The sequence below is a fragment of the Planococcus citri genome, chromosome 4 (assembly GCF_950023065.1).
Source record: "Planococcus citri chromosome 4, ihPlaCitr1.1, whole genome shotgun sequence".
Lineage (NCBI taxonomy): Eukaryota > Metazoa > Arthropoda > Insecta > Hemiptera > Pseudococcidae > Planococcus > Planococcus citri.
Window position 1 is genome coordinate 47,994,154 of NC_088680.1, and position 23,352 is coordinate 48,017,505.

Consider the following 23,352-nt stretch of genomic DNA (forward strand, 5'->3'; position numbering starts at 1 on the left):
TTTGGATTTTTTTTTGAAAACTTCGCATAAAAGCCTATAACGTTGTAAACAGCTGAAAAGGGGCAGAGACAGTGTAGGATTGACGTCGATTTCGTGAAAGATGAAATGAACCTTCGCCCCGGGATGTCTTCTCTTTACATGCTGTATAAATTCGCACCTTAAGACGAATCTTGTTTACACATCGAAGAAAATAAGTATGTAGAAATGTAGACCTAGACCTAGCTAGTACTAATGAAGGGTAAGAAATAAGAATTGTACAACAGCTGCTGTAACATAGCTGTAGGTAAATTATAGTCCATGCGGAAATGTTTATCTTTCAGTCTATTTGGTACAAAGAGATTCAAAAATTATTTATCTTTGAACGTGAATTTTTTGCTTCAGAAATTCTCCGAAGTAAAAGCAATCTGTAAATTTTAAAACCATTTCTGGTACATAATGTAAATATGGTGATAATTTTGGCGATAGGCGAGAGTATCTCGTTCTCTATCTCTCGTATGTAACAATAGAAGGGATTCTGTACGCTCGTCGACTCATCACGTAGCTGAGCGAGGAACCGGTTTTACCCAAATTGGTAGTTTTTTGTCTTTTTTAAAAGCTGTCAAGACTAAAACGATGATTTAACACCTTTACTTAGTCAGTTTTATGCATAGTAGGACCACCTTTGGAGTATCCTATCTATCCAAAAACTTGTAATGTTGAATTCGAATGACGAATACCTTAATCATGTTTAGGGCTCGAATGGTGCATAAGATAGATCTAGATACGTTGATAGGTCAAAATCAAAACAGCCTGATATAAAAGTTCGTCAACTTGTAGCTTTCAACAGCTTTACCTGTAGGAATATGGTAAAAACATGGCCATTATCGGCGCTACGAGCACATGTAGGCAGATAGGTAATAGATGTACGTAGGTACTATTAATTAAAACATATCAGTATGACTCGTGTTAACATATCCGTACAGGCCTAAATCAATTACGTACAATTATGTTAATCATCAGAAGCACACTGTACGGTATTCCAAAGCCAGATGAAGTACAATATACGAGCCACAACAGAACAAGGGTGTGCTGATAAATACAGCTGTTGTTTGAGAGAGCAAGGCACAAGGCATAACTAAAACTATAGACACATGCATGCACGCGCACAGTGGTACATCTATCTTGGAAAAAGGGGGCAAGAGAGACCGGAATCGGCGGCCATATGATAAGCACGCCAAAAGAGACCGGCGCAGTTACAAATAGAAACAATCTCCCCTCGAGCCCCCCTCGCCTACCCTAGCGTCATGACAGCTGTTTAATACTTCGCTATAGCATGGTAAGACCCCTAGTAGTTACTTAGTCCTCCATTCTCCTCACCCTGCTGCAATTAAACACATTCGTAATTCATAAGTTACCAGCCAGCTTCCGATATCAGTGTTTGGCTTCTGCAGCAAAAGGGCTAAAGACAGTGACGCATAGATAGATAAACGTTCTACGTTCTGTGTGTTTGTTGTGTTTGTAGTGTTGTTTTTAAGCAGTTTTTTTTCGCAGTTTTTTTACTCGGACGATCTCGTAATTAGGTAAGTTTTCATTTTGCGTATTTTTCCATATGTTTATGGGGTGATTGTGTTTGTTGTGGGGTGGATTTGTTGATTCTCGAGGGCCGGAATGTATTGTAACTATTATTACAAAATTGTAGTGTGATTATGATGGCTTTCTGAGTCAGATTTGCACTAGATTTAGAAATAAGCTCAAAGTTTGATAGAATGAAGCATGAAGCTAACGTTGATGGGCATCATAATTATTAGTAACTACATAGGTAACTGATCATTGAATATTCGAATCCTTTGATTTCGAACTCTGTTGACTCAATGAGTTTTATTTATAATCTTACATCGTTTATTTTTGATCGGAGTGCAGAGTTTCCTCTATTAATCGGCTTCCTATACCTATGTACACAACGTACGACAAATTACGTAGATATTTATGTTTTGAAGTTTGAACAGAGAAAAAAATAGATCTAAAAATTCTATAAACTAAAACCGAATGAATAATTGATGTAGGTACACCCATCACTTCCATCTCTAGCTTTCAACGATAAAATGCTCACAAGCTAATTTAATTATTCACATTAGCCTATAATTGAAACGAAGGCCCAGATGATTCAAGATACATCATCATAATTACTACTACGACGAGTATTTTATTCAATTTGAATAATTTTTTAAAAGATGAGAACTGAACTACCAACTCGTACTCGTTAATTTGTCGTTAAGATGAAGTGTGATACCCGTATATGGCGTATACACTTCCATATTTCAAATAGAAGGATGTGATTATATAAGTCAGATAGGTACAGATTTTAGAAAAGAAAAAAAAAACATTACCCTATACACATTGGTAGGTAAGACGTATAAATGTGGGGTTACATAATGTAAAAAAGAAAAAAAAATCAATTAGTTTATCCTCTATAAATATTATATCACGGGGAATTATCGAATATTCGACGACATTAAAGCGAAGTTTTATTCCATGTACCTAACTGTATATTGGACAAATGAGACCTCTAGAGTACTAAACCTTCGGTGTGGTTACCAGCATATCTTATCATTTTTCATTTATCAACACATCATGCTTTCAAAAATCTAACGGTACCAACAATTCCATGTAGTACTCGTATGTGTGTTTATAGAAATATCTACTGGTTCTTTGTCTTATTCCCTGTACAGTACAGAGAGAGAGAGAGAGAGCAGATACTTACTGATTTTTATCTCACTCGAGCTGGATTCTATCCCAAGATTTGAAATGATTTCGATTTCCCGTATCGTATATATGATACATATGAAGCAAAAGATGATTTCTCGAGTTGTTACCAAAGTTCACTGGTGATGAATCATACCTACCTATACCTATTACCTATACTGAGTTCTTAGTCGATGCTGGAAATGCCTAATCTATAAGCAGAGAAAAATGTTCGCAAATAAATTAATCTCACAATCAATAGGTACAAATGTTCTCAAGAGATAGATAACCTTCGTACTCTATAATAATGGAGATGGACAATTGCCAATTAGTCAGAATTAATGATTTCTTCGGTGTTTGGAGATCTTTGAAAAACATAGGGAAGTTCAATGCCTCATCTAATTCAATGCATTTTAGGAATTTTCAACTCGAATTTTGCAATTGAGCTTCCAGTTTCTACATCTTTCAGAAAATGTGTTGATTTGAGTAAGGCCTTTTTGAAATTTTCTTGTGAATTTGATGTACCTAGTCGAATTCAAATTAGCTCGAACCAAGCAAGGTCAAACGCGTTAGAAAATTTATAATTCGGAAGGTGAAAAAAATAGTTTTTGATGTTTGAAATTAATCTTCTTCAGTCAATATTTTTTAATAAAATTTTTTCAAAAATTTCGATTTTGAAACAGAAAAGAAAATTAGCCTGACCGAACCGAAGGCAAGAACTTTCGAAAATTCGTGATCATCCAAGAAGTAGGCAGGGAAAACAATTAGGTACCTACTACCTACATCAATTTTTTAAGGAGACGATTTTTTCTCCCCTAAAATTTTGCAAAATTCCAACCTATTGAATGTTCCATTACTTTACTTTTACCTACTTACTGTATTTTACCAACTTTTTGTATATTTCCTGCAATTTCATAACTTCGGCGAAGTGCTGAGGGGCAGCTGCCTCCCAAAACCTTCTTCCTTTCTCGTCGAGGTAATCTTGTCTCTCTGTCAAGACTTGGAAAATCAATTTGAAAATATCTAGTTGTATCATTGATAATTATTTTGACTACCTTTTTTTAAGTGAGAGGTGGAGGGGGGGGGGGGTGAGGAAAAACAGAAAATCTTTTTTTTATCATTCATAAGGTATAGGTACCTAATACTCAAGACGTTCAAGAATTAAAAAAACTTGATCCAACTTTTTTGGAAATGGCTGTGGTATGAATGCTTTTGCTGATCAAACGTCCTGCTGAATTTTCGACTCCAACGTCTTTATTTTTTCTGGGTTTATGATAATTATCAATTTCAAGGGGTTTTCACTTCTATTAACGCTATTGAAAAGAAAATCGCTGTCGAAAAAATTTTCATCGATGCACGATGCTGTAAAATATTTATAAACCCCTCTATGGACAGTTTTTATGCAATATTTGAAAATAATGTGGAAAATTTCTCATTACATATCTCGTATGCCAATCATTTTTTAATTTCAAAAATAAATAAATAAATATTTTTCAAAATTCGTCAAAAATGGAAAAATTAGCTACATTTTGGTGAATCATTCGCGAACGAATTGATTCGGATAAGTAACTCGTTCGCGAACAAATCGATTTATCTATTTAATTTTTGGTGAATAATTTACGAACGAATTGAATAATTTTTGGCGAATCATTCGTTTCGTTCGGGAAAGAATCGATTTATTTACTCAACTTTTGGAAAATTATTCACGAAAAAGTTGAATCATTACTGTTGAATCATTCGCGAACGAATTGATTCGTATAAGTGACTCGTTCGTGAACGAATTGATTCATTTACTTGATTTTTGGCGAATTATTCACGAACGAATTGAATAATTTTGGTAAATCGTTCGCGAACGAGTTGAATAATTTTTGTTCAATCATTCGCGAACGAATTGATTCCTAAATTGAGGAATTGACGAATTTGTTCGCGAACGAATCGATCTGTTTACTCAACGTTTGGCGAATCATTCACGAAAAAACTGAATCATATTTGGCGAATCATTCGCGAACGAATTGATTCATCTATTTGATTTTTGGTGAATCATTTACGAACGAATTGAATAATTTTTGGTGAATCATTCGTTTCGTTCGCGAAAGAATCGATTTATTTACTCAACTTTTGGTAAATTATTCACAAAAAAGTTGAATCATTACTGGTGAATCATTCGCGAACGAATTGATTCGTATAAGTGACTGGTTCGTCGCGAACGAATCGATTCATCTACTCAATTTGTAGTGAATCATTTACGAACAAATTGAATAGCTTTTGGTGAATCATTCGCGTACGAGTTGATTCCTAAATTGAAGAATAATTGATGAATTTGTTCGCGAACGAATCGATTCATTTACTCAACTTTTGGTAAATCATTCGACAGCTGAAAATTTAGTTTTTGAGGCGAGATCGGTCGAGTTGCAATGGATCATTTGAAACTAAGGATTCGAATCACTTTTAGAAAATCCGTGATCCGGATCATTATTCTTCGCAGCTTGATTCGTGATCCACGATTCATGATCCGTGGCTTCAAGAAAGTGATTCGTAACCGCTGATCATTTCAAAATTTTCGAAATTACGAAGCCAAGAATGAAAACACCTTTGAAGCTTATTTTGGGTTTGAAAATTGCCTTCAAAAATAAACTCTGTGCTGTTAAAAATCCATATTATTTTGATACCTATTTTGAAATGTTAAAAAATTCCAATTTTGTTCCTTCCCCTTACATGTAATGCTCATTTTAGGGCTTTGATGTCACGTGATCTCTAATCCGGATTAGGTATGTATTTTCCTCGACTGTGATCCACGATTCGTGTTCCGTTTGAAAATTCTAAATGATCCATAATTCGTGATCCAGATCATTTTTTATTGTGATCTATTGCAATCCAGGGCAAGAGTGACATGTTCTCCCAGTCCCAGTGTACCAAATTTTAGCTCAATTGAAATTTGTGGAGTTCGTAAACGTTCTCTGGATAGGATTTGAGACCTGACAATATTTTTTCAAGGCCAACGTACTCATAATTCACCTTCAACCTGAAAAAATAGAGTGTAAATACGAGTAGAAAACTTTTTAGAAATTGATTTTTTTTAGGGAAAATTGGAAAGAACTCTGCATTAACTCGAAGGCAGGTTAACGCTAAGTTTTTCATCTCCCGCTAAATATTTATCTAGCCTACGTAGTAGGTAGGTAGGTACGCGTCTACATATGCTAATTATAATAAGTATAATTCTTGGTAAATTATGCTCCATGATGCTAAACAATAGGTAGGTAAGCAATGAGAAAATTGAATCTTGATAATGACCCGATGACATCATTACGAAAAAGTGAAACGAAGCCGTAAAAATTTCTTACCTATAGTCTACAGCACCTTTTGTGCATTATTATAGGTACCTCGAGAAGACGTAGTGTCGTAAACTCTGCACTTGATATTAGTTACCTAGGTAGGTACACGTACAGAATAGAAACATAAAACTTAATCCGTTTCCTTTAATAATCAAGTTACTGGAAATCGTCTGAGAACTGAGGTTTTTTGTGAGGCGTGGTAATAATAATAATAATAATGCGAAATAGTAGATACCTATTTAAAAACATTTTAAAAACTCATTTGGTTGTTTACACAAAGATTCGAAAGTTGAGAAAAGAAATACCTTATTCGATTTAAAAATTACCAAATGAACCAGAACCGCCTGAATAATTACAAATCAGCTTGTATCGTCCCATGTAGGCTATATACCTACTCTTATGTCATCTAAAAAAACAACATCTTCAAAGTCCAAAATACTATACCGAGCACGCGGTGTTTTTTATCAAAATATTTTCAAAGCCAAAGTTGTAAAGTGTTTGGGTTTTTGGTGTTGACAAAAATCGAATGTTTTTGGGTGGAGATAATTTATTAGGTTACATTCTTTCTAGGCATGTGCAGTCCTATTTTATCGATTTCCTTTATATTTACCTGTTCCGCATGTCACTATTGTTAAGACTGTTTCACTTTTAATATTCTTCAATCTGCTGTTTTCGTCTTGGTCTTGATGTATAGCTTAGGTAAGGTATGGTATACAGATACACCATACAGACACAGAGGTATGAGGCGACTTTATAGGTCTCGAAGGAGCATCTTGCTGCTTTTTAGCATTGCAGGAACTATGCATTAATAACGCACCGACACATCGACGTCTAAGTATTGTACGTAATAGTGAGAAATTTCGAAGTCAGTTTCACTTAGGGGATTAAAATGTTACTTTATGAAATTTAAAATCTATTAGATTTTATTCTACGGGTACAATACCATGATTTTATGGTGTAATTTCTATAGGTAATGGTTTTTAACTTTTTATGTACAACCAGATCGCGTTAGTGATCAATTTTATTCGATGTGTGACTAATTTTGTATTGATACACTATTTCACACGGTGTAATATTCTACCTATATTCGATCGATATTCAACCATTTAAGCTACCTACCTCGCTATTTAATTGAAGAAAATATTATCCAGACACATGACAATCATGGCATATTTCCTATACAAAAAAATGTTTGAAAAAATTTGAAATAGTTTCAAAACAGTAGTGGTAAAAGGTCGAGGTAGGTATTGGCAAAATTTTGAAAATCCAAATTCAAGTCTCTCCCTATTTATTTAGAAAGGAAAAAGGAGAAAAGCATTTCGCGAATTTCACAGCTGGAGACGTAACTCAGTTTCTTTTGGAGTTTTAGGAGTAAAATGTGTACACCATTTTTCTGTCTGTGAAGAATCCCTCCCCCCACCCTCTACTGAATTACTCACTTCGACCAAGCTAGATGGAAAGAGAATGCTCTGCAGCAACTTTCGTAACCAAAATATCAGCGTGAAGTTGATTTTTAAAAATTATAACAGACTATTAAAAATTCTATAAATTTTCAAAAAATCGTGAATTTTAAATTTTTTCACGAGGTAAATAACTTTTCTGTCTTTCCAGAGCCTTCAACAAGGTTTTTATTTTCTCTAAAAATTTCAAATTGCTGTGAAAAGGCGAAAAATGAACTTGAATGTCTCCAATTTTGATTGGGACCTCTCTCTGTTGTATTGGATAGTAAAATTCTGAGGATGAATTTCTAATTGACAAATCCATAATTCCAAAAAAAAAAAAAATTGAAATTTTGAAAACGACATTCCACAAGCAGAATTTATTTATTTAAATGGTAAACCGCGCTATTCTACAAAGTTTTCAGCGAGTTTTCAAATTTTTTTCAAATTTTTTTTTCGATTTCCCTGAAAAAGCCCAAAATGAATTTGAAATTCCAGGTTTGGAAGTTCAAATGTGATTTTTTGACCATAATTCGTTGGTAAAAATAGGTCTTTTTTGTACTGATTCTCCTGAAATTTTATGGTAATTGCTTATAATATGATCAACGAGTTCTTGATACGCACCATTCAAAGTTATAGGTAGATGACAGAAGGTGGGTTCAAGTCATTTTAGAGCCTCCAGCGACTTTTTTGAAAATTACTGGAGCCTCCAGTAGATTTTTGAAACTTGAAATTTCCCCAAAATTTCATCAAACTGAGATGGAGAGTCGAAATTCATTCTGCAAACAAATTTCAATACGCTGCGAAGTTGACTGCTGGTGGATTTCAAGTCTTTTTGGAGCCTCCAGCGATTTTTTGAAAGGTTGTATGGCGTTTTTTTGGAAAATTGAAACTTCCTGCTGGAAGCTTCAAAACCATTTGAATTCACCATGTAGTCTGCGAAGTAAATTTCAGCTTGCGCCAACTCCATTTGATAAATTACTGTTGCGGGAATTTCAAGTTTCAAAAATCTAATGGAGGCTCCAGTAATTTTCAAAAAAGTCGCTGGAGGCTCTAAAATGACTTGAACCCACCTGAAGTCGTCTTCAGAGGGTGTTAAAATTGGAATGTAGAGTAAATTTTAGTTTTCCATCTCCATTTCATGAAATTTTGTGAAAATTCAAAGTTTCAAAAATCTGCTGGAGGTTTCAGGAATTTTCAAAAAGTCGCTAAAGGCTCCAAAACGACTTGAAATTCACCTGCAGTACTTCGTAGCGTATTGAAATTAGTTTTTAGAATAAATTTCAGCTTTACAATTCCAATTTGATGGAATTTTGTGAGAATTTCGAGTTTCAAAAATATGCTAGAGGCTCCAGAACTGCTCAAAACGGGTTGAAACCGTTTCCAATCTATTTGGCATGTCGAAAATAGGGTATATCCCAAATTTTAGCTTTCTTGGTCAATTTGGTAAAATTTTGATTTTTTCCCTCATTTTTGGCCTAAATTAGATTTTCAAAAATTCACCAAAAATCGAAAAACGCACTTTAGCACTTGAAATTTTGACAGGTGATGAAATTTTGCATGATCTTTCGATCTACCTTTGTGAGGTTTGAAAAATTTCGAGCAAATCCTATGTTGAAACGCAAAATCTGCGATTTCGGCTGACCTGTCAATCAAAATGGCCGCCATTTTGTAAGTAAGGCCAACTTTTTTTTGGGCAAATTTGCTTTAAAATGTTCCTTAGGATGACCCCTTTAAGAAAAAAGTTGTCCCTTCGGATCAGCGGGGGCAATTACTCCTATTGTCATATGCTAGACTAATCTATATAGTTAAGCTGGAATTAATTCAACCAGCCACAATCATTTTTCATTTCTCGTACTTCGAAAACAAAATACCTACTACGTCGTACCTACACAGGTTGAGATACTTCTTTTATTGGTTCCTTCCACCTTTGGAGAAATCAAAGTGATAATAAATCGTATCGAATATCATGTTCTTACTCTTTTAATTACCAGGTATTAAAGTTACAAAAAAAGATAAAAAAAGGTTAATTTATCCTTCCAGTTTGTAAATCAAGTCATCAGAGCTATTGTTTTACGAGACTTATCATACCTACCTTAATCGCAGCAGTAATAAATTTAAAAAAAAAAAATCAAAAAAATAATCCTGTACAAAACGACTGTCACAAGAGCAATGACATAATCACATCAAAATCATTCCGAAGAACGGCCTTCATCATCAATAATTCGTAAACCTTTATTATTTCTCCGATTTCAGCATCGACCTACGTTCATTAAAAAAAAAAAAAATCCATCTGTATATTCCAAACAAAAAGGTAGAAAGAGGAAGCAACAGACTGCACCAATTATCAGCACAAAATACTTGCAATCTTGTTTCGATGAAATATTACGGTTAATCTGCAACGTGCATCTGCGGAAGAAGAAAAGTAGGGCCAATATTCTTCTTTTTTTACAACGTGTGTTTTTTTTTTCATCAAAGGTGATATGAAAATTTAGGCGAATTCATTCGCGGTTATTATTTTACGCATTAGAAACGGCACTATCAACATAGAAAATGTTATACATTAGATAGGTATGGCGAAATATTAAACGAATTAACGCGTGTTAGGTGTTATTGTGTGTGAGAAACAACATGACAAAAGCACCTGTTACCTGTTACATTTTAAAGCGAAAAAACGTGTTGCCAGAGTGTGCAATTTGCACCTTGTTTCTGGTGAGGTAAATCCTAGCTTGTTTTATAATATTTTATATTTATCTACGTAGCAACGAGAGAATAATAAATAAAATAAAAAAATTCACGAGTAGATATTTTAGATGATTTTTGAATTTTTATCGAAAATCATATCAATATCCGAAAAAATACGTCTTGGTTTACGTATTTTTGTATGGTCAAAATTTGTACATGCTGTAACTCGAGTAAACATGAACTAAATGATTTCAAATTTTCACAAATTATTTTATTTTGGTATAAAAAAGGGTAGGTACATATATGTACGTAGGTAGGTACTCGCATATTTCAATTTCAAGTTTCAAGCAAAGTGATTATGGAATAATTGTACTATTTGCAATTTACATTAGATGGGTATAGGTACCTTGGTAGCTTAAGCCTACCCTGCTCTGCAACTGCACAATAAATACGTCTTATACGTAGTATGGAAAATAGGAAATTAAAATTCCCTGTTTTGTGGCATGTACCTACCGAATCGAGCCAATCTTAATACTCGTACTTTATCTGTAACATAAACTGACCAACGTTAATACAAATGCGATGATAAATTACCCACTATGATATCTTATTTTATAAAACACGATTCGATTTCTCACCCTGTACTAATCTAGGAAGTCAATACACAGACCATATTATATCGTTTCGATTTAATCCGATTCGTGTCGAAGACGCTAACTTGAAAGTCTACAACGCAAGACATACACAATAATATTTTAATGCGAAGAATTTGTAAAATATGAAAATTATTATTAATATGATAGAAGACTATTTATTTTGTTTACGTATCAGCTTTTCTCGCGCTGCAGTCATTTCTCCCCCTTTGGAGTTGGACCAAACGCTGAAGAATGTTTTTTTTTTCACTTTTTCAAGATACGAAAGCTTGTTTGAAGTATGGCTTTAATATTTCAAGATTAGCCTACGTAGGAATTATAGGCAATTGAAAATGTAAACGTTAATATTTACTCGTAACTCGAATATTGAAATTTTTTTAATTTGCAGTTACCAAATTTCTATACAACGAACTGCGCTTTTTTTCACACCTGTTTTTGGTCAGCATGAAATGTACTTATTACAAAAACATATAAAGATTAGTGTAATTCCTTCGAGAAGTAAAATTTCGAAATTATTAAAGGTACCTAGTTTATAATCAGGTTGAAATTTATTATCGATGACAGAACGTCGAATTTAAAACGCATACCTATATATATGTATAGGAATTACTTCTTAATAAAAGACTCGAGCCCAAAGCAAATCTGCAGACTTCTTATAAGCAAACAGGTACATGAAGCAAAGTACGTATAAACATTAAAATGTTTGAAAATGTTCTGAAAAATGAGATATCAATCGTTGAGAGTTCGATTTCTCTAAATCCGAATCACGAAACCGCCTCTAGCTTCATCCCAATCAAGGTGTACTATTTCAGATATTTCACAATATAGAATAGGTACCTACTGGAATGTTTGACTTTAAATCAATAAATCTGAACTCGTAAATAAATTATAATATCTGATACCTACCAATTTTTTTCCTTCAAAATTGGGAACTGGGGAAGTACTTTGAAGTTGGACCTGAAAAGTGAATTAGATAGGTAAATCAAACCAATGAAAATTGAGATTTTTTTTCAAAATTGAAGAAATAAGTACTAGCATTCTCTAAAACCTAACAATCATATTGGTAAAAAAAAATTATTGATCAAGTCTGATGAAAAATTCGTGTTTTGAAAATTTCTTCTTCGCAAGAATTTCGCTTTAATTATGTCGAAATATTGAAAGGTATCGTTCCTGAAAGTGGGGAAATATTTTCAAACGCACGGTGCCAATTGTTTTATAGTCATTTTTGTCCATTTCAAAAAATCGAAAAAAAGTTATAAGTTGTTGGCTATTTTCTCAAAGTTTTTAAATCGCCAGTCCTACCTACTGAATTTCATTTTGGTTCCTTTTAGGACAATTTTTCCAAAACTGGGCAACCTGAAAATCTGCTGAAGGAGGCTCCAAAAGAGCTTAAAAACTATATCATCGATCGATTCGAGGTCACCCAAGTCTCGCCTAGGGCCCCTCTCTCCCCTCTTCATAGGTTTTTGAAAACCCATTTTGAAAAATAATTGGTCGAAAATAAATTACCTATAAAAAAGTCCTGGTTCTATTTTTTTTTTAATTTTTCAAATAAATTGCAAAAATGATGAAAATGAGAATCATAGAATATCAACTTTTCGAACCGACTTTCTGGAGCCTTCAAAGTAATTATTTCAATTCCTGCAGAATTTTAAAATTTCTCTAGAAGACGTTGAGATTAATTTAGAAACACATTGGGAGTAGATTTTTGGGCGGACTCTTTTAAGTCAAGGGTGTTTTTTGGAACAGCATTTTCCAGTTATCACTGAAAACAGTCCTGAATACGTATTCATCAACTCGCCGAACCGAATTTTTAAAACCTCCAACACGTTTTTCAATTTCCCCAGAATTTTAAAATTTTTTCTGAAAATGTGAGAAATAATTTGAAACTTGTTAAGTATGTCGAGAATAAGCACAACTTTATTTTTAGGTACCCAAATTGATTTTCACGCCTTCTGGAGAAGTTGTATTAAAATGCTATAAAATTCTAAAATCTCGGTGGAGGCTCCAGATCCAGAATGACTTGAAATGGAGAAAATCCGGATTAGGGGAGATGTTTTTACACTCGCTACAACCATTCGTGCAAGTTTCAAAATTATTATAAACAGAAAATTGTTGATTTTTTTACATTTTTTCCTTATTTTTCTACATGTGATAACTAGGAAGCTGATTTAAAAAAAAAAATCAAATACTCTCATCAAATTCTGCCTTCTAGAAAATCATAGGGAACGTCCAATCTTGATTTTAAGAGCCCCAAATCAGAGAGAAGGAAAATGCCAAAATCAGCTTAAAGTTTTCTAAAAAAATCTTTTCTGAATTTTATTTCAACTTTGAAATTTGAATCTGAAATTGTAACTAATTCTGTTCCAAAAAGAGGGAAATAGACTTGAACATCAAATTTTTTGAATTCATGTAATACCTACAGGTGCATTGGAAGCTGAAAACGACACCATGAATTCGAAGCTCCTCAGCAATACTTATTTATCAATTAGGTGAGAAAATATGACAAAATTTTTAATTGGATACCTAATTCAAAAGCGTTCCTATGTAGATATACTTCACAATGGGACACTTCAACATTTTCTCGCTTCATGAGGAAATGGTAGGTTGGTAGTTCTGTACTTTTAATAAGGGCGCAACAGGTAAACACCTCTTACATCACGTTCCTTCCATCCAAACAATAAATCAAAACACAAAAAATTCATTATTCTCATACGAGTAGGTAAGGTACACAAAGTACAGATAGATAGATACAAGCCCAGATGCATTTCACATTAGGTATTATAGGTACACTATTTTGTTAAAGCGTTTAAAAAATCGACTAGATCATGAAAAAGACGTGGAGGGTGGTTGGAAAAACGAGCCAAAGAAACAAACATAATCTGTTACGGGCAATTTAGTTTAAACGTTTTTAAAAACTCTCATCGGATAATGTTATTGTATACCTATACCTAATAGAAGATGATATTTTATAAATACTACACCATTGGAAGTTTAGTATTTTCCATCGAGGACATCACGTACACTTTGTATTGCCGACCGCAAAGCAACCGAAAATCATTAGACCATAAATTAATCGTGAGACGCCGCCGTTGACGTAGTGCACAGCATAAAACAGAGGAATCGTTTAATTTGTACCTGTTTTTTTCTTCCTATATTTGAAGAGAGAAGTTGAGGAAAATTCTTGTCGAATGGTCCGTATGAACAATTGGATCGGATGAATATAAAATGAGAATTTTTAGTACCTATTTATATATTTGACGTCGATCATCAATTTTGACTTGATTAACAAAGACTTTTGATGGCAAATTACGACCATAGGACCACTCGAGGCGATTTTTAATTTTCCAGTAAGCTGTTTTATGTCCGCAGCTCGCTGCGACTGCGAGCGTCTATTTGTTCTGTTTATATACCTGCGTGTACCAATTAACGACAAATTAAGCCCATTACAAACTCCCAGTGTCAAGGTTTCCACGAACCCTTTTTTGTTTTATTTTTTTCCCCTTCTTTAAATCGTATTACGGATTATAGGTTTTGAAAAGCTGTGTCGTATTACTCGAATGAAATTATTCGTATTTCATTCTTGGCTGTATAGATAGATGTTACCTCTTGCTTCTTTGATGGTTTCTCTATTATTGGATTAACCTGTTGTTTTATTTGTTTTTCGAACAACTCGTTCGGATCATTGTACTCGTCTGTGGTGTTTTTTTTTCGGTTATGACTTTAATGAGGATATTTTTTATGGCTTAATAGACGTTTTTTTGTACATTAATTGAGAATTTTAAAAATGAGGCTTCAAATGAAATTACCAACTGCGAGGCAGCGAGGAGACTTAGGATTTTAAATTGATATTGAAGTGATTTCTCTTTCATGAAGGGGAGTGCAGAGAAGTAGAGAAAATGATTACAGACTGAATTGTGAAATTTGAGTCTTCGATTTTACTGAAACTTTTGTCATGATTTCCTTTAGATAGTTAACTATAGTTTGCTAAGATAACCACCAATAATTTCTATTTCAACTATGTATGTAGAAAGTTTTGAGAGGGGGGGGGGGAGGCATTAATTTGGAGGCTTATATTTATTTAAAAAATCAAAATCAAAATTTTATAGGAAAAACACATATTTTTATTATGATCAGCATTAGATTTCAAAGTGACTATATTACTCATAAAACAAAAAACTTTTACACAATTTTGACTAAAAACGAGTCTTCCTTAGAATTTTTGATGGAAAAGTGAGCAGATAAGTACTATTTTTTACAATTTTGCCAAAAAAATTTTGGTAGGCTATGACAAGAAAACCAAGTTCTTTTCGGGATTATAGTGGCAAACTAGGTACATAAATATAGACATTCCAGCAATTTTAACAATAAGAAAAAGTTTTTGGAAATTTTAACAAAAAAAAAAGGTTTTGGTGATAAAAACTTTTTTTTTGTAATTTTGTCAAAAAAAAATAATCTTTTGGCAATTTTGACCATAACATGGGTCTTTTTACAGTTTTACAGAAAAAGTAGATTTCGGTTTCATTTTTTTTTCTGAGAACCGGTAAAAAAGTATGCAAACTGGAATAAGTTTTACGTTTCTGGTGGTAAGTAGTAGATAGTCTGAGGGACCTTCCATCAAATTTTTGTCCATTTTGGTTGGATACTTTAGGAGTACCAGGCTTCAGAAAAAAAATTGCATCATCTTAAGGCAGGGTCCCCTATATGCGAAAAACTAAAAGACGGAAAATCTGTATTTGAAAGCAAATTCAAAACAACAACAAAATACAATTGAACCAAAAACATGTGAAATCAAATTGAATTTCAAAAATTTTTATGTCATGGTAAAGAAGGGGTAGTACCCTCAAGTCATTGCTGGGTAGCGCTTCGGAATGTGCAAACCTCTAGGCGAGGCGCTAGAGCAGGAATTCGGACTTACCCCGGTGCACCTTACCTGACTTTCCAGACATCCCTTGTACGTTCAACTTTTTTTTAAATCTCCAAAAAATCATTTCAAGTAGCTAAAACTTTGATTTCAGAATATGTACTTTAAAAATGCATGACTCAAACCAAATGTATCAACTCTCAACTCATTAAAATTCACTCAAATTTTTTACGAGTTTTCTTCGACAGTTTGGTAAAATTAAATAATCATGACGACCAAAAAATGAAATATGCTGTGTGATGCATCATTCATCATAAGGTTTTCAAGAGTGTTTAGTTCGAATATCCTTCGAGTTCATAATCAACGCTTCAGTACATTATTCCTTTTAACTTGTGTCCTTAATTTTGAAAAAAAAAAAATTAAAATCGTAAAAATATGGTGTGATCTGTTGGTTTTTACTAATTTGAGGTTACCTACAAATGTTTAAATCGTATCAATAATTTATTTGTTTGATTCGACCTTTCAATACTTGCCCATTCAATTTTGTCACTACCGAGGGCTAAACAGACAGTAAAGACACTAGAAAAAAATTCAGCCAGATTCGAAAAATAATCTGCCAATTTTCAGTTTTTGTCCTCCTCGTCTTCCCCCTTCCCATCGATTCTCTTCTCTTCACAACAAAACGAACTCGAGAAACAACTCAAGGCAAGAGGCATTACTTCCAATCTTTCGATTTTAATTCATATGCGTAAGTAAATCTGAAAATTTCCACTTGTCAGATTCGCGAGTCTAAATAAACCATCAGCATTGGTATCATGGATAAGCTAATATAGCTTTTAGGCGAACTATTCGAGTAAACTTAATATACCTTACCTATATATAGGAATACGACGACGTGTGGTAACCGAAGCAGGGTAAAAATAAACTCGAAAAACCGCAGGATTCGTTAAAAATGCATTTTCTATTATTACAAATGTAGGTATATCTATCGTTTCGGTTTGTATAATTTATTTCGCTATCAAAGTTGCAAATGCATTGTAGCGATTGCATGCTGGCGGCCGGCGGGCTACCGAAAATCTATTCTTTTGGCAAACCACATGAATAAGTGAAGCGGAAACGTTCTTTTGAAATGGTAACATACCGATATACTGTGTTATGTAATGTTCGATACATATGTGGCCATATTCCATATATCTGAATATATAGAGCTCTAACCTAACTATAGGCTGTGATGAAAAAAAAAAGAGCCAGCATCAGGAAATGGGTAGATACGTTCGATCGTATTATAGATCTACCGTTTTATTACGATTACGTGACGATAAACTAAAAGATGAAAAAATAACCCTGTTAATAAAAAAGTAAATAGATATTAACGGAAAATAAGTAATCAACTTTTCATATTTGGAAGCTTGACAGAGATCTACAAAAGCAGATGTATGAGTATAGGTATGCGGGTAAATGTGTACCTACTTAGCAAATCTACCGGCTAATTAACCAATTGTCAGTACACATCTCGTATGCAGTTTCCACTTTCCAGCTGTAAAAATGGCTATAATTTGGCCCACTATGAGCTGAAACGGCAAAATGGTATAAATCTGAGAAAAATCATTTATTTACTTTTTTTATTCGCTGATTATATTTTGTTATGCCATAAATTTCACGCTACGGTTTAAACGCATCTAGCGTAACTAATATTTGAAATAAGAAGAACCGAGGATGATAACCAAAAAATAAAAAAAATAGACGCTTTTATAAGAAATCATAACCACGTACTGAGAACCTGCAGCGTTGTCAGCATTCATTATGTCATTGTACACTCTCATATCTATCGATATCTCCAGGCCGATTTGAAAATAACTCAATCGGCGTGGAATTCACATCAAAGGAGCCGCTTCCATGTAAAACTAGGTAGTGATCAGTCACTTTCGCCTTTGACTAATTACTGGATGTAAAATTGTGAATACGAAAGATTTTTCAATCGTAAGCTATGCATAATGATCTTATCGTAGGTATTGTGAAATTGGAATAATTAGGTATAAAAATGGAGTGTTGTGCAGGGAAGGGGACTGAGTATGAGGAATCCATTGTCAATGAAAAATTTTGAAATTTAATAGAGCTACGAGTAACTAGGGAGGCATCCCAACTGAAAGAAATTTTTTGAACCAGACAAAGCATAATTGAAAGAGCATTTCAATTTTTGGCAAATTTTTAAAAATAAAATTAGGCTAAAAAAAATTTAAAAATTTACCAAATTGACTTAAGAGAGCTGAAATTTGGTATGTGCTCAATTTTCAACATCACAAATAGACTGGAAAAATTTTGAACCATTTTGGAGAATTCTGGAGCCTTCAGAAAATTTTTGAAAGTTTAAATTCCCACAAAATTTTACCAATTGAAGTTGAACAGCTAACATTTACTTGTACTTCATTCTCAAATTTCAACAAGCTGAATCGACTGGGAGGTAGTTTTAAGCCATTTTGGGGCCCCAGCCGTATTTTGGGGATTCCAAATTTTCAAAAAGTGCCATAAAAACTGTCCAAATATACGTGCTAAAGTTGATTTTGGAGTCTCCAGCGAATTTTTGTAATTTGAAATTTCCATTAAAGAATTTAGAAAATTGAAACTCGCCTTACATTCTCGTTTCAACAAGCTGATTCAGTCGACTGCTGGGGGTTTCAGGTCGTTTTGGAACCTTCAGAGGCCTTTTAGAAATTCCTGGAGCCTCCAGCAGATTTTGAAACTTGAAATTTTCATAGAATTTTATCCGAATAAAATTTAGAAATCGAAATTGACCTTTGTACTCTCATTTCAACAAGCTATCAAGTCGATAGCAGGTGGTTTCAAATCGTTTTGGAGCCTTCAGCAATTTTTTAGAAATCCCTGCCCTGGAGCCCCAGCGGATTTTTGAAACTCGAGATTTCCATAAATAAATTGAAAAATTGAAACTCGCTCAACATTCTCATTTCAACAAGCTAATTAAGTTGATTACAGGTGGTTTCAAGTCGTTTTGTAATCTCCACCGATTTTTTAGAAATTCCTGGAGCCTCCAGCAGATTTTGAAACTTGGAATTTTCATAGAATTTTATCCAATAAAATGTAGTGATGTCGAAATTCACCTTGTACTCTCATTTTAACAAGCTATCAAGTCGATTGCAAGTAGTTTCAGGTCGTTTTGGAGTGTCCAGTGATTTTTTGGAATTTTCTGGAGCCTCCAGCAGATTTTTGAAACTCGAGATTTCCATAAATAAACTAAAAAATCGAAACTCGCTCTACATTCTCATTTTAACGAGCTAATTAAGTTGATTGCAGGTGGTTTCAAGTCGTTTCGTAACCTCCAGCGACTTTTTAGAAATTCCTGGAGCTTCCAGCAGATTTTGAAACTTGAAATTTTCATAGAATTTTATCCAATAAAATTTAAAAGTCGAAATCCACTCATTTCAACAAGCTATCAAGTCGATTGCAGGTGGTTTCAAGTCGTTTGGAGCCTCGGGCAATTCTTTAGAAATTCCTGGAGTCTTCAGCAGATTTTTGAAACTCTAAATTTACACAAATAATTTGGAAAATCGAAACTCGCCATACAATCTTATTTAAACAAGTTTTTCAAGTGGACTGCATATGGTTTCTAATCGTTTTGGAACCTCCAGCGACTTTTTGATATTTTCTGGAGGTTCCAGCAGATTTTGAAATTTTTATAAAATTTTACCCAATGAAATTAGACAGTTGAAATTCACAGTTTACTCTCATTTCAACGAGCTATCAAGTCGATTGCAGCTAGTTTCGGGTCGTTTTGGAGCCTCCAGCGACTTTTTAGTAATTCCTGGAGCCGCCAACAGATTTAAAAGTTGAAATTTCTATAAAACTTTACCAAATAAAGTTTGAAAACCGAAATTTACTTTGCAGTCAAATTTCAACGCGATATTAAGTCGACTGCAGGTCGTTTTGGAGCCTCCAACGACTTGTTTTTTGGGAACAGTTTTTCTGAAAACGTCATAAAATCTGTTCAAATTACTCCAATCAGTCCAAAAGGACTTGAAAGCACTTGCAGTTGACTCAATAGCGTCTTAGAATAGCAGTGCAGAGTGAATTTCGGCTTTTCGATTCCATTTGGTAAAATTTTGTGGAAATTTCTAGTTTCAAAAATCTACTGGAGGCTCCAGAAGTTCAACATTGCTCGAAACGATTCGAACCAATTTTCAATCAATTTTTTAGGTCTAGAATTAAGTATGCTTCAAATTTCAGTTTTCTATGTTACTCTGGTGACAATATGGATTTTCCCTTTTTTGGCTCAAACTTACAAACATTTTTTTAGAAAATTCGCAAAAAATTGAAAAATGAATTTTAGCACTTAAAATTTTGACCGGTGCAGTGGTGTAATTTGAGGTCCTCCATCTATTCCATCTTGTCATGGTTCAAAAAGTTTTGTGGTGGTGGGGATACTTACTTCCCTTGTGAGATATTTCAAATCAAAAATTGAAAAACACACCTTCATTGACTATTTTTTCCCCAATAATTTTTTTAATGAGTCATAATTATCTTGTGATTAAAATAGGTACCTCAGGTAAATGTGTTTTATTCTTATTCCAATCTTTTGTACAAAAAAAATGTCCACACAGCAGTTTTATTTTTTTAAATCGTAAATTGGGTCAAAAACGTAAAAAATATCCAAAAAAGATCTTAAGTATGAAGAAACATGTAGGTATCGCGGAACGTTTTATAGTATATCCACCGGCAATTTTCCTTGGAATGTTATACGACTACAAGAAATACATAACAATGATATGTCCAATTATCTTACCCAAGTATATGAAAAATAAATGCAAATTCATCTCATTTCGCAAGCTTTGTACTAAATGACTTGAGAGCACAAAAAAGCCAAACTTTAAAATTCATAAATTTCAATGGCAGATAGAATTTTGCAATTCACTATTTGCAAGCAAATAACTCAAACGAAACAAAAATCAAAAATAAAGCATAGTACTTACAAAGTATTCGTTTATATTTTTATTCGCCAATAAATTTTACGAACATAACGGCACGTGAAATACTTAAAATTTCAATATTTATTCCAACCTACCTGCTCTAGCATTGTACTCACACTTGATGGTAGATAGATCTACTACCTATCTACTCTGTGTATAAATAAAAGAGTTTCTACATTCGACGACTCTAGAATACTTGCATAATTAAAATACACCTTTGTGGGACAAATTGTCTGAAAATACTTACGTATAGCCTATTTCGTTTATTTTGTGTGCAGAAAGGAACGGAATCTAGTCGTACAATGATACCTTCATTGCCAGAAGCCATCAGCGCTACACATGTCGAATATCTTCCTTTGCCACCTGCTTGCTTGAGACCTATCATCGACGCGTAAGTTTATTTATTTTTAATAATAATAAATGGCTTCTGAGAAATGCTATCTGTATACCTTACACATACCTATACCTACATCTAACAAAACATATGTAATACGCACGACCATGGTGGGCAATGGGCATTCGGTTCGATATTTTTTAATTATTCAATTTTAGCCGAGAAATCAATCACTTCGTTAATGAACTCAACGAATACCTACATTTCATTTAATCAAACCTCGTACGTATACCTGCGAATGCGGTATACCTTGTATGCGAACTCCGAGTAAATCTTTTATGGACCATTAAACTGATACCAATTGACGTAAAAAGCCGCATAAAAAACCACATTTATTTAAAGGTTTAAAAGCACCTCACTTGTATAGCTAAAATGTATTCATATCGACGGATATTTTTTCGAGTGCTTTCGTATCTGTTGAGCGAGTAAAATATATACCTATCTGTATCCTTACCCAAAGCCTATATACGTAAGTAGTGTTACAACTCGGCACAAGAATGACAAAGAATCAACTTCACCTGTTTGATTACACGTTCGATTGCACTTATTGAAAAAAATACCTACCCTTCGCGCTAGTAGTACGACGAAAATGATATCTATCTATCGCATTACTCGAAGAAATATTGAAATTTTTAAGGGTATAAAAAAGATGCAAATCTTTCCTCGGGATGTCATAAAAACTTTTTAAAAAAAACTCATTGAAACCTCCAAACCAAACCTTATCAACCCTTTCGGTGTTCGGTGAACACCTGTTTGTATAGATCTTGTAGACATAGGCTTCAGGGTGACAAATAGCTTCTCGGTGGCAAATACCAAACAACTTAATGACGTATTATTTTAAAGGTTCGATAGATACCTTTTACCTATATATGAATACTAATCAAATTATATATTCAGATCTAGGTCTAGAAATCCACTGGAACCAAATAACGCTCGACCAATACCAGCGGAACATTTCGGACAACGAGTAGTAACCAAAGAAGAATTAGCCAAGATACGAGCCCTAAGAGCAATGCAACAATTTATTCCTATCAATATAAGCGCAGTACCCAGAAGCGTTAGTTTAAGTTATTTTAGAGGTAATGATTTACGTTACGCTCCTCATGTAAGGGTACCCGCTGCCGAATCTGTACAGAATTCCTAAATCATATATTCGAGCACAATCTAGTCACATGACATTGTACTGTGAGGAGATCCAACCAACTGAAAACTTTCAATGATGTTTCGCGTCAGGTGAATGAGAATAAAGGTGTCATAAATCAGAACTGATTCGTTGATCCATAAGTTATACCAAATATTTTTTATCTCAATGTTAACGTCATAGTGCCAATATTAGTTCTAGTCTCTTTTAATTTTTATTATGTATACTTTTTTATTTGACGTCCCCGTTTTGCCTCCTTTGAGCGAATTATTGCTACGAAAATTTCGTTATTTGTTTTATTATGTATTATTATTTTTTTATATTTGAATTTGAGTTCGTTTATATCTACATTATAATTATATTCTCGTAAATCGAATTTTAATTAAATACCGAAGACGAAATCGAAACAAATGTACGAATTTAATCAGCATAATTTCATAGGTAGGTATACTTATATTACTGTATGAAAGGATTGTCCATCGGATCGTTATAAGTATGTTTATGTAGTTTGTATAGATTTAAAATCTTGAATATGTTATATACCTATGCGCATTAATATATATTAATTAATCGTTCTTTTAATGATTTGCAATATTTTGTCGCGAGTTTCATGTCTATCTGAAAAAAAAATCGAACACTCACAAAACTTGTTAGGTATAAACCTATACATGGTGTTCCATGAGATATCTATCCAGATCTATCACACTGATTTGTATACATAAAGGCCTAAACTGAAATAGATAATTCAGAAGGTTAGTGGTTCTAAAAGTTTCTAAGTACCAAAAAAATTAATAAGATCTCATCTTCCTTCTCTTCTGTTCCAAAATTTTAATAACAGAATTCGAAAAACCAACATTATTAATAAAATATTATAATAAAAATAATTTGTGACAAAAATTGATATTTTCGGGCGTAGTATTTATTTTGAAATTATACCTATCTCAATTTTTTAAAACTATCCATGATTGAGCTGTTTTTTCGATATTTCGTAAAAATAATTGCTAATATTACAATTCCAAAAATTCTTAAATATTTTTTTCACTTTTTTTGGTGTCGTTTTTAATTTTTTCAATTCTCTAACATATTTTGATCTCAGAGATGAATTACTTGCTTATAACTTTTTCAAATAATATCTAATCATTTT

The 23,352-nt window shown here is 33.4% G+C and overlaps 1 protein-coding gene across 1 annotated transcript; it reads left to right on the forward strand.

Annotated features, from left to right (window-relative positions):
* Positions 1-1,324: 1,324 nt before the first annotated feature.
* LOC135844009 (uncharacterized) lies at positions 1,325-22,790 on the forward strand. The gene is made up of 3 exons (XM_065362079.1): positions 1,325-1,559; positions 20,952-21,064; positions 21,965-22,790. The coding sequence occupies exons 2-3, from the start codon at positions 20,976-20,978 to the stop codon at positions 22,209-22,211; spliced, it is 336 nt and encodes a 111-aa protein (XP_065218151.1). The 5' UTR covers positions 1,325-1,559; positions 20,952-20,975; the 3' UTR covers positions 22,212-22,790.
* The last annotated feature ends 562 nt before the right edge of the window (positions 22,791-23,352 follow it).

Bases quoted from the DNA above. Each gene is read 5' to 3' on its own strand.
- LOC135844009 (XM_065362079.1), top strand. From the start codon at position 20,976: ATGATACCTTCATTGCCAGAAGCCATCAGCGCTACACATGTCGAATAT. The intron at 21,065-21,964 runs GTAAGTTTATTT...TTATATATTCAG, and splicing joins TTGAGACCTATCATCGACGC to ATCTAGGTCTAGAAATCCAC.